Source organism: Balaenoptera physalus, assembly GCF_965194825.1.
Source record: "Balaenoptera physalus genome assembly, chromosome: 3".
NCBI lineage: Eukaryota > Metazoa > Chordata > Mammalia > Artiodactyla > Balaenopteridae > Balaenoptera > Balaenoptera physalus.
The window spans coordinates 99,934,379-99,946,467 of record NC_138890.1 but is presented as its reverse complement, the minus strand read 5'-3'; the positions used below and the strand labels follow the sequence as shown (position 1 = coordinate 99,946,467).

The 12,089-nt window shown below is 42.0% G+C and overlaps 1 protein-coding gene and 1 long non-coding RNA gene across 2 annotated transcripts in view; one reads left to right on the top strand and one right to left on the bottom strand.

Moving 5' to 3' along the window:
* LOC309659039 overlaps window positions 1-3,003 on the bottom strand; it is a 33,384-nt gene extending 30,381 nt beyond the window's left edge. Inside the window, exon 1 of the long non-coding RNA XR_014262534.1 lies at window positions 2,917-3,003. This is a non-coding gene — a long non-coding RNA (uncharacterized lncRNA). The remainder of the gene's footprint in view (window positions 1-2,916) is intronic.
* LOC309658986 (uncharacterized protein) overlaps window positions 1-3,075 on the top strand; it is a gene marked incomplete at its 3' end in the record, with an annotated part of 321,204 nt that extends 318,129 nt beyond the window's left edge. The window contains exon 5 of the mRNA XM_082458302.1: window positions 2,820-3,075. Coding sequence (XP_082314428.1) covers window positions 2,820-3,075 — 256 coding nt within the window. The remainder of the gene's footprint in view (window positions 1-2,819) is intronic.
* Window positions 3,076-12,089: the final 9,014 nt, after the last annotated feature.

Genomic DNA, 12,089 nt, shown 5'->3' with positions numbered 1-12,089 from the left:
TGGACATTTTGGGTTGTTTTAGCTTTTAGCATTTATGAATAAAGTTGCTGTGAATATTCATATGCAGGTTTTTGTGTGGACATAGGTTTTCATGTCTCTAGGATAAATACCTGTAAGTTTAACTTTGTAAGAAACTGCCAAAATGTTTCCAAAGTAGAATTCCCATCAGCAATATTTGAGTGTTCTAGCTGCTTTGCATCCTCATCAGCATTTGGTATTGTCATATGTATTTTTTTAACTTGAGCCAATGTAATAGGTGTGTAGTCGTATCTCACTGTGTCTTTCAAGTTTTCATAGTTAAGTTTATAAAATCAGTTTTGAATTGCACATCAAATAATCTAAGGCATGTCAGACATCAGAAGGACAGATTCTATTAGCCTTGGACATTGGCTCTTTAGCATGTTCTCCTACCGATGTTGCACCACTGGGCTATCACTAATCATAAATTATAACTATGCAATACCTAGGCATACACAGATTCAGCAAGCACAGAATCTTTGCTTCCTAGCCAGTTAGGATCCTTCTATCATAGGATTTATAACAGAATCACTAGAAGCTTTTTGCTCCTTTTGATTTTTTTTTTTTTTTTTCTTCACACAGTGTGTCAGGGAAATGCCTACCAGGGGAATATTTCTGCTCATTATCTCCAAAATGGAAAAGTAGCCATTATTTTCTGCAGCCCTCCAAGCTAGCCTCACATAGAAAATTGGCTCTTGCCACAGTGAGAAGGGAATAAAATAAAAGTTTCTGGAGCTACAGCAGCAATTTACTTTTCATTTTTGCAGAAGTTGGGCGTCTTTCCTCTTGTCTTTATTGCGATTATTTGTTGGGCCCTGTGATCACTTGCTGTTGTTTGTCTTCCTCCTGCTGATACTAAGTTTTGACATGGATAGAGGCCCTCCCTCATCCTCCCTATGTAGTTGTGGTATGAGTGAGATGGAGTGAGTGGAGCTCTGGTCCTTTTCTTCCAGCTTTGACTAGACCAGAACCTTCTCTGTTACACAAACATGGCGGGTCCTTCATGACTTTATGACTCCCCCCACCCCACCCCCACTCCCCACTGCTTTTGCTCTCCTTCTCTGCCTGCAAAATTCCTACTTGTCCTTCAAGATCAGATCAAATGTCACCTCTTCTATGATGCCAGATTCCCTGAGACCTGTTAGTCACATCCACTGAACTTTGCGCTTGTTTTGTTTGAAGACTTATCACATTGCCTTGTGATTATCTGTTAACATTTCTGTATCGCTCCTAGACTCTGAACTCCTCTCAGGCAAGAACCACATGTTAATCATTGTTGGCTTAACATATAATACACACTCAATAAATATTTTTTGACTGACTCTAGATTTGCAGTGCCGCTTTTTTAAATGCAGAGATTTTCTTCAGCTTAGAAAAGGAATGATAGAAGCATCTGCTAAACAGAAATTTTTGTTGAGTAAAAGCCGTTCATATATTGTTTGGCAAAGTGGTAGTTATAAGATTTGATTGATCTCTGATAGAACTGGATTCCTCTCACCCTCACCCAATCAATGTAGTTATAAACCTCATATAATGGGAAAGAAAAATCAAAGAATTAAAAGAATTCTATGATTCTTATCTCCATTATTACACTACGATATGTATATAAGTAAATGCTTTAGTCGTGTCAGCAAAATGTTAGGCCTTGGGACTAAACAAATAATTGTTTAGTATGAGTATATCCCATGCAGTATTTGGGACATACTTATACTAAAAAATGTTTCCTGTTTACCTGAAATGTAAATTTAATTAGGTGTCCTAAATACTGTCTGCCAACCCTAGCCAACATGAAGCCTCTTTACCTCACACAGTAGAATGAATGGTAGGGAATAAGTGCTCTTGGAAGTTAGTTCTGAAATATGTAATGGACAATGCTGTTATTCTCCCAGATTTGCCAGTAAAGGCAACTTAGTTGGATGACCATCTTAGCTAGCATATGATGCAAGACCAGGAAGAGAACTGAGCTCAGAAAGCAGTGAAGCCACTGACCCTGTGGCCATTTGGGTCATGGAAAGGTCTGTAACTACAGTAAATTAAAGAATGCCACATATTCCGTGCTACTTTTCTCATTGGGAGGAGAGGTCTATTGCCTTCTGTTTGAAGGTGGGCAGCTCTGTAACTACTTTGACCAACAGAATAATAGCAGAAGTAACACTGTTCCAGTTTCTGAGCTTAGGCCCTAATTGTCTCTCAGTTTCCACTTCCTGTCTCTTAGAATCCTCTTTTTGGGAGCTGTGAGTTCTTCATACAAGAAGTCCATCTTCTCTGACACTGCCATGCTAGAGAGGCTTTGGGCGGAAACTTTTGTTGACAGATCCTGCTAAGCTCACCCTTACTGCCATCTCCGTCAAGTCACATGAGAGTGAGCTGTTGTGGACCCTCCAGACCCTAAAAGTTGAATATCACCAAGTGAACCCCTTCAATGGCACATGGAACTAAAGAACCACCCAGCTGATGCCTGCCTGAATTTCTGACCCATGACATCTGGAGATATGATAAAATGATGTCGTTTTAAGTTGCCACATTTTAGAAGGTTTTATAAACCAGCAATAGATAACAAGAACAGTGAATACAAATAGTAAGTTCCTTGACCTGGGGGTGACTTTTAGTCAAGAAAGGAGTGCCTTTGATCATTGAGTATTCAAATTTTTCCGTTTGCTTGTTTGGTTGTTTGTCAAGGAGATCTTGCTTGGAGTAGAATCTTACCTAGAAAATTACATGTAATAAAGCTCAAAGCTGAGTCATAGCTAGGAGTCCAAAGTGACATCTTCTCTGTCCTTCTCTTGTCCCCAACTCCCCAGAGGTCCAGAGATGTTCTGCAGTCCCACTGAGAAGGATTACAAAATATGCCTGAGACCTAACGTGAGAGTCAGGTTAACAGCAAGAAAATGTGCAAACCTGGGACTAGATGCAGAGGAGAGCGACGTAGGGGAGCAGAACTGTCAGTATGAAGTAAAGCCGTGTACCGGTGTGCGGGGTCGGCAAGATGTCCAGCTGTGCAGGGGGCGGCAAGATGTCCAGCTGTGCAGGGGGCGGCAAGATGTCCAGCTGAAATGACCAAGAGCGGCACTTTCTGTCGTGAGGAGGGTTTCTGCAGGTAGAGGGGAAGGCTGAGAAAACGCAGAGGGAGTCTGAGAACTGCCCACAGGGAGTGTAATGGGAATCCCAAAGGTGAATGATGCAAGAAGGGAGCTGACGCTCTGACCCAAGCCACCCAGGGCCAGAAAACTTTACTAATTCCTTAGTGAGGAGAGATGAAATGAGGCCACACCTGGGTTACATATACTGTAATCAGTGATATTTATCTAACTTAATCAGTGATTTGTCACGAAAAACTGCTTCTAGTTTTACTTAGGTTCTTTTTAAATAAGGTTGTTTGTTTTCTGAAATATTACACATAAGATCTCTGTTTAGATATTGTTGAATGAGAAGTACCCAAACTTGGGTGGTCTCAGAATATTACCTAGTTATGTTCTTGGTACCTAGGGAGGAACCAAGTTTGAGTCAGCAAGGCTCCTGAAAAACAGATGCTAGTAAGAAAACAGACGCCTAAGGGAGAGACTTGCCCAGGTTGGGCATTGCCAGCTAACATTTTCACACGTGTAGCTGTTCAGAAAACCCCTGGTTTATTTTAAATGAGGCACACTGCCTTAGAAAGATGCCGTCCTATTTTAGAATTAAAGTCTAGCATACTTTATTCTGTATATACTTGAAAAATAATTTTATTTAATGAATATGTATGATGATTATAATAATTCTTTAGTTATATTACATGAACCCTCTTCCAAGCAACTGCAAATGCTTTTAAACAAGCCACTTCTAAAAACCATCACATCGCATTGCTCCATTGCATGCAGCAGCAGTCAGAGAAGCTCTGACTTGGCACGTTACTGTATTAACTTAATAGGCGGAGTGAATCCCTAGGTCAGCTGAGGTGGGCCCCTTGGAGGGCCTTACAAGAGTTTTATTAGGGAACAAAGAGCACATAGAAAGTCTTGGTAGTATTTGTACCCTGGTTTCATTCATAATATACATTTACAGCCTGCAAAGCTAATGCTTCCTTCAGAGCCAATAATGCTGCATGTTGGAAATCAGTTCAGCAATCACTCAAATTTATTCTGAATGTATAATGCTGACCATATAACAACAGAAAAATAGTCATGAAGTGCTCTCATGGCATGGTCAGTTATTATAACAATAGCTCAGTGGCTTGACATTTTCAGCAGTAAAATATCCAGGCATCTGAACTGCAAAAAAAAAAAAAAAAAATCACAGCAATTTTTAGTCATAGCAGCAAAAACGTATCTGTAACTGTAAGATGATCTTTTTGCCTGTTAACCTTCCTGCCAAAGTGATTGCTCCCCGGCTGGCTTGTTTGATGATGAAGTGAACAATTTTGGGACATCTAGCAAGTCATTGTGTCTTTGAAACTCTCCAGGGCAGGAGTGGGCAATTATTTTGACTTAAAGCACAACTTAGTATGTTTGGCTGAACTCAAAGAACCCCTTGTGGGGAATGAGCCCTTCTTTGCTGATGTCGGAACACACATATCAGAGCTAACAGCAGTAATAACTCTATGAGTTTACAGGAACCGTGTTTCTGGACTGATTGACTCTGTTCCTCCTCCTCCTACTGGTCTTGTCTGTAGAGGGCCGCACTCTTATTGTACCTCAGCCCTTCATCAAGACACTTGGCTCTGTTCTCAGTGAGAGAGGACTAGTTGCTGTGTTGTAGACATCTTTTCACTTGCATCGCCTGTCCTCTCACACGTGCCATGATACCCAAGGGCCACAGGGTGAAGTGGAAAGACGCTAGATCTAGAGTCAAGAGGCCCTGATTTCATATCCTCGCATGATAGATGCCTGACATATCATTCAACACTTTGTTTCTTGGTGTCTTCACTGAGCGACAGTGAAATGATTACGAGCCCCTACTCTGTAATCAGATTGCCACGGTTACTCTGTGCTTCGGTTGCTTCCTATGGAAAATGATGGTAGTGATAGCTAACACTATAGTGCTTACGTTGTGCCAGGCCATTTCCTAAGTGCTTTACATGTATATTAACTCATTTAATTCTCATGACAACTCTATGAGGTAGAGTATGATACTACTATTCTTATTTTTCAAATAAGGAAGTTGAGGCACAAGGAAATAAAGTGATTTGTCTAAGCTTGTACAGCTGATATGAGTCAATGTCGGGATTTAAAGCCAGGCAATCAGGCTCCAGAGCCACTGGAGCCCCACTACCTGCCCTGGAGGTTGTTAGGGGGATCAAAGTTTGGCTAGTCTATCTATGAAATGGGTATAATAAGATCACACCTACTGTCTTCACAGGGTGTTCTTTTATCACAGTCACAATAGATGTGACAGCAAAGTGAGAGGAGCTTAAAGTGCTTTAAAAAAAATAGCACAGCGTGACCTTCCCTGCAGTGTTATTAGTAAACAGCTGTCACTTTTGGGTTCCAGAACCTGCCAGATGATATTATGTGATAGAAAAGTGAATCATTGCATCAGTGTTAAGTCACTCAAGAAAGTAAATGCCAGATGCTTCAAAGTGCAAATATCTGGTATAAGAATCAGATGACTGAAGCCAGGGAAAGACCAGATGAAGTTTCCCTTAACATGCAGTGAAAAGCGTGTGGCCAGCCTGATGGATTTTAATTTGTGATAAAAATGAGGAGCCTCCTCAGGTATGAAGAGGTGTCAACACCTTTCTTCTCTACTGGGTCTGTCAGAGATATGTTTGGGCTTGCCCTGCTAAAGAGTTTCTGGAGCCTCCAGATGTCCATGTCCCGGTGAAGCAGGAAGTTTCAGCCTGTACCACTCCTCCCGAGCAAACCACAGCATCCAAGAAGCTGAGGCCGAGGATCTCTCATTAAAGGGCATGGTCAGTTTTGAGAAGGCTTTTGTCTCATCACCTGACCCCCTGAGCTTGGGCTCCCAGATTAAATCAGACTTGAAGGAAGAAAAAATCAAATTTACATCAAAACCAAACCAAACCTGAGTGTAGGCTAAATTCAAGACAGAGGAAGAAACACAAGCGTTCCGTTTGCTTCTCCCCATCACTTGCTGCATGTTTCTCCTAGTTATGCAATTGCACAGTCCCCTGCCCCCCAAAAGCTTCTATTTAAACTAATCTTATAGGATTGAACAATGGCTCAGGTGGCCATACTTCTTTTGAATACTTTCTCTTTAAGTCTAAGGGAATCCTGGAAGTTGGTTTTTGCTGTGTAAGATTTAATACGGGGGTGGCAAACTGGCATCCCGCAGGCTGAATCTGACCTTCCCTTTCCCCCGCCCAGGGAAGTTTAGTATTTTGAAAGAACCGAATTAGTCATCACCAGGATTTAAAAGGCAGATGAGTTCAGTAAAAATCTAGATTTATGACCTTGGAGGAATTGGAAGACTTGGCGACAGTAGGCCCTCATCCCTACGTGGCCACAACGTACTAAAGGTGAGAGGTCACAACCCGCCTCTCCAGGTTACGTCCCAGCCTCCCAGCTCAGCTACCTGCCCCGCCGTTGTATACACAGAGCCCCACCTCAGCATTAGTGCATTTGGGGCCAGATAATTCTCTGTGCTGGGGGCCGTCCTGTGCATCATCAGATGTTTAACTGCAGTCCCACCCTCTACCCACTAGATGCCAGTAGCATCCCCCATCCCTCACCCTTACGGCCCACCTCACCCCAGTGGAGACAACCAAAAATGTCCCCAGACATTGTCAAGTGTCTCCTCGAGGAGGGGGTGCCAGGGGCTTCAGTTGATAACAGACCATTACATTAGCATCTGCAAACTAATGAAATAATATTGTAAATTCTTACACATTAACATTTTTCCTTTCTTGTGCTCAAAGTGTCACACTGGGGAGTAATTGGCAAAGACTGCCTAGGCCTTGTGATTGTTTCGAAATTCCTGATTAGGCTGGAACATTCTTCCCTTCCAAATGAGATTTCTTATAATCTCAGTCCAAGATTATTGGACCATAAATTGACACTAGAAGGAATTTTAATTTTTTTTTAAAGTACATTTTTTTAAATTAATTAATTTATTTATATTTATTTTTGACTGTGTTGGGTCTTCACTTCTGTGTGAGGGCTTTCTCTAGTTGTGGCAAGTGGGGGCCACTCTTCATCACGGTGCGCGGGCCTCTCACTATCGCGGCCTCTCTTGTTGCGGAGCACAGGCTCCAGACGCGCAGGCTCAGTAGTTGTGGCTCACGGGCCTAGTTGCTCCACGGCATGTGGGATCTTCCCAGACCAGGGCTCGAACCCGTGTCCCCTGCATTGGCAGGCGGATTCTCAACCACTGCGCCACCAGGGAAGCCCCTAGAAGGAATTTTAAAGATCACAATGTCCTTGCTTTACAGGTAAGAATAGTGAGTCCCAAGGAGGAGAATTGCCCAGGTCACACAACTGGCTAATGGCTTGAACTAGAACCTAGATCCAAATTCCTAGCTTACTATTCTCTCCACAACATCAAACACTTGAGCCATAAAGAAAAATCTAAGCATGATATACAAATGTCCCAATGACTATATTTAACTCTGTTTATTGTGGCTGCTCTTCTAGTTGATTTCAAGTCAATTATAATTATTTCTGCTTACTGCCGTGATATGATGTCTCACTTCTCCAAATAAACTGCCAAAATTTCATTTTCTTAGCTTGGGGACCTGAAAGAATGGGCTCCCTTTGGAGTGCAGGCCCCTTAGGGGGAGTCAGAGGGGGGCTTTCTGCCCTACTTTATTTGGGTGTCTGCTCTTGGAATTTATATCACCACTCAAAGCATGCCCCAGTGCTCTGCTTGGAAAGCGAGGGTGCAAGTAGGACTTTGGGGTTGGAAATTGTGATTCTTCAGTGGCATTTGGGGAGGCCCCTTGTTGACCCTGAGGGTGCTACAGAGGCGGGCAGGCTGTGTGGTGAGTCTGGGAGGGGAGGCAGCCTTGCAGGTGGTACCAGAAACTCCCGTGGTCATTTGCAGGGATATAAGCAGTCAGCTTTACACACCACAGCCTGCCCCTCATCCCTCTCAGCCCTAGCCCCAGCCCTTTTCTGCATACACATGCTTTGCAAGGTGCCTGGTGCCACGTGACTCATTTCTCCTAAGAAAACTGGCCTTGGTATTCATCCTTACCAAGTTCTACTGGTGCTCCGGTGCTTTCGGGAAAGAGCAGACATGCCATTGGAGACCCTTGGGAAGGGTCTGGCATTGAGACGTTTCACTCCTTCCCATCTGCCCAAATGTGCAGCAGCCTCCAGCATGGGTGGGAGCAAGGGGAGGGCAATGCTTTTGGTTCACAGCAGGCAGGGACTTTGAAAAATTCTTCACTGTTTGGCTCCTTCGTTTGCCTCAGTGGCTTTCTTCCATGCTACTGCTTCTGATATCTTTACATCCTACTTCTAAAAACCTTCATGTTGCCTCAAACTATCAAAAATCACAAATTTTGTAGAAAGTGTCACTCTGCCCAGCTCACTAGTACATGGATGACATCAGACACCAGAGTTGACTCCCTTCCTCACCTTTAGTTGTGTTCCCCGAGCATGGTGCGTTTCCAAGGAGCAAGGAGCTCTCAGCTTCCTTCTGCCATTATGTTTCCCCTGTGTCGTTTTGTTTTGGGTGTATGCATGCTGGTGTTAGGACTCTGACCAGCCACTCCCCTCCACCTTGCTTTTTGGTCTGAGGAAAATTTGACTTTTACAGTTAATAGTTCTCCTCCGGCTCCCTGCACTGACCCTTCCTTGGACCCAGTCCAAGTTGAATAAGCAAACTTCAGCTCACAAACTTCCAAGGATGTTCAGGAATTGGAGGATTTTGGAAAAGTGGGAGGAATACTGAGGTCCAGAGAGGCAGGCAGCTGTTTGTTTTCTCGCTTCCTCTGCATGCATGAGATGTTTTATACCTATCTTCAAACAAGTGTTCACTTAACCGAGGAGTATCTGATTAGCAAAGACTTTAGAGTTGAATAAGCTCCTGGATTTTTAAGCTTTGGTTTCCAGAGAGCCTTGTCACTGAGGGGATTGAACTTTGAGGTGAATGCTTTATGTTGTTTCTTATAACAAGCGGTGTTTTGTTGATAGTTGTAGCTAGACCTCGTACAACAGTAAATAATCTGCTTACAACTATCAGCAGCTACAAAGAGAAATAAACCATAGTCCCACACTTCATTTCTCATTTTTGTTTGCAGACACATGACAAGAAGATGGGACTATTCCTTTTACATTTTTCTTCTCAATTTTTTTCTTTTTTCTTTAACATCTGGGTCTTCATTGCCTCTTGGTACCTATTTAACACCCACAGCCAACAATTACCACTCCTGGTTCTAGCCTGAGTGTTCATTATTTTAGCTTTTTCTGGTTGTCATTGTTAAGGAACTACTTATAATTCCAATTTCAGAGCTGCAAGGAACTGTAGAGGTCATAGAGTTCAATCATTCCCTTTGACCTATGAAGAAATTGAGGCCTTAACGTGAAGTGCTTTGTTTCAGTTTATACAGCTAACCTCTAGCAGAGGTGGGAGTAGAATCAGACCCTCACTCTAGACCAGGCACTATTTTCATGTAGGGTATGGTTCCCCCTTTCCTTTTGCTTATTTCTGGCATCCTTTCTTTGGGCTCTCTAGAACATAAAATTATCAGCTATAAAGTTATAAGCCATAAAATTCCAAGAAGCCCTGTTTAATCTGAGTTTTATTTTTTAGCAGGTGGCAGCAGATACTAACCCTGGCTGCCTCCAACAATAGCCCATATCTTATTGATGGAAATTCTCTAATTCACTGTTTCCTAGCATCCTCATCCTTTCCAGCTGGTTATTAATTATCAGGCAATATCCTCTTGAGCTGTCTCTACTTCTTAATTACCTTATTAATTGTATTCACATAAATTGATCTCTCTGACATTCTAAGTCTGACTCACTGAGGAAATAAGTCTAATAGTCACAAGAGACTCCGACAACCTCACAACCTTAACTTATTATTTCTATTATGCAGACTGATATCACTAGAAGCCGGAAGAGACTGCTTTGCTGAACGGGCCTTTATCCTAATCATAATTAGAATGTCCTTTAACAATTCTCTCTTGCACACTTTTCTTGCTTACTCAGATACACATGAGGCTTACCAGTTCATTTCCACCCTGCCTGCACTCTTTAATCTTTAACATAGAAGGAATTTCCTCCCTCATATTACCTTGTGGTAATCCTTTATTTGCAATTCAAGGCAATTATAGGAGAGTAAACATGAATATATTTTAGTTCTTGGGTTTTTACTGTAACACTGCACCCTAAGGGCCTGATGCCCAATTAAACATTTAAAAACAATTTTTAAGTCAAGTTTTTATATACAAAGATAGTTTCTTAAGTGTGTGCTGTTAGAGAACTCAGTTTTTTCCTTCCTGATATGGTACACTACTGTTAACCCCACCTTTTTGCCCAGGTGCCACTTAACTTTTACGAAAGAACAAGAGTAAACAGGTCTTTATGTAAAAGTTGGTCCTTGTTCCGTACAATCCTTTGGGTATTTGTATTAGAAATGGTTGATTGGCAGGAGTTAGAGCTGAAGACTAGAATCTCTATGAAAAAAATATATGAAAAGGAGTTAGAGAATTCCTATGCATGTTTATTTGCATTTGGGGGAAAGTCATCTCCAAACTCTTAGAAAGAAGGGAATAATATAAATTCTAAATGCCAGTATTTTTCATGGTGAGAAAAATGAGTCACCTGGATGCCACCAATGGGCAGAGTCTATTTGGGCCAGGGATTCAAGGATCCAATTTGATGATCTACGTGACTGAGTCTCTTCACGTGTCTACGCACCCTCAGAACATTCACCAGAGGTTATACAGATACCACTTTCTCAAACTACTCCCTACTGAACTCCTCATCTTTTCACTGCCTTGCCCATTCACTCATCCAACCCAAACCCAGAACTTGGATGTCCTCTTCCTGATTCTTCCCCTCTCCCTATCAACTGCCAAACCCCTTCTTCTAATCAGTCATTTAGTTCAGTTCTGTTGATTTGGCTTCCTTATTACTTCTCCTCCGTGACTGGTTTCTTCTAGTGCTGCTGCCTCAGCTCAGCTCCTTGTCCTCTCTTTCCCAATCTATTGCAGTAATCTCTCTTCTAACTTCAGTGGCATCTCATCTCCCATTGGATGACTTACTTACAAGGCTTTCCATGACCAGCCTCACTAGTCTTCTATCTCTACTACCTTTTCTCTCATCCGACACTTTAGCCATGTTGAACTCGTCACATGTCCCCAAACCTCCCATGTGACTTTATATCCCATCCCTTTGAATGTTCTCTTCCTCTTTTCTTGGAGTGTCATTCTCACAAAATTTTATCTGTCAAACTCCTACTTATACTTTAAGACCCAGTCCAAGCATCTTTTTCTGGAAAGCCAGACTGGGACCCCAAACAAAGTTGGTCATTCTTTTCTTTGTGCCCCCTCTTTAATTTGTACATACTTATTAGCTGTATTGCAGTCGTTTGTGTGCCTGTATTTCCTTTTAGAATGTAAGTTCCTCAAAGGCAGGAAGTATGCCTTTTCTTTCTTTTTTCATCTTCAACTTCTAGTGCATTATGTAGCCCACAGTAGATTCCCAGTGAATATTATTTGAATGAATGAAAGAGTCTATGATCTCTTGAGATTCCTTCAAGTTCCACTCATATTATTCATGATTTTATACTTATTTTTGGTTTCAACATTGATTCAAATGCTAGGGGCCAATTTGTTGCCCAACTGTTGTTTTTTTTTTGCTTGCTTACAAGCTCTTTCTCTGGAACAGTTGAGGATGGGGTGGAGGAGAAGCAGTCATCTTGTGCAACGAAAATGGTAGAGTGTACCCTCTGTTGCAATGTAGTATAATGGGCAATGGGATGGCTTTGGAATAAAACTGACCTCAGTTTAAATTTCACTTTTGCCCCTTATTCCATGTGTGACTTTGGACAAGGTTAATTGACTTCTCTGAGCTTCAAATTTGTTATCTGTAAGATGGTAATGATAATAACACCTGCTTTCCAAATTTGTTTTGAAGGTGAAATGAGGTAATACGTGTATAGCACTTACAATAGTCCTTGGC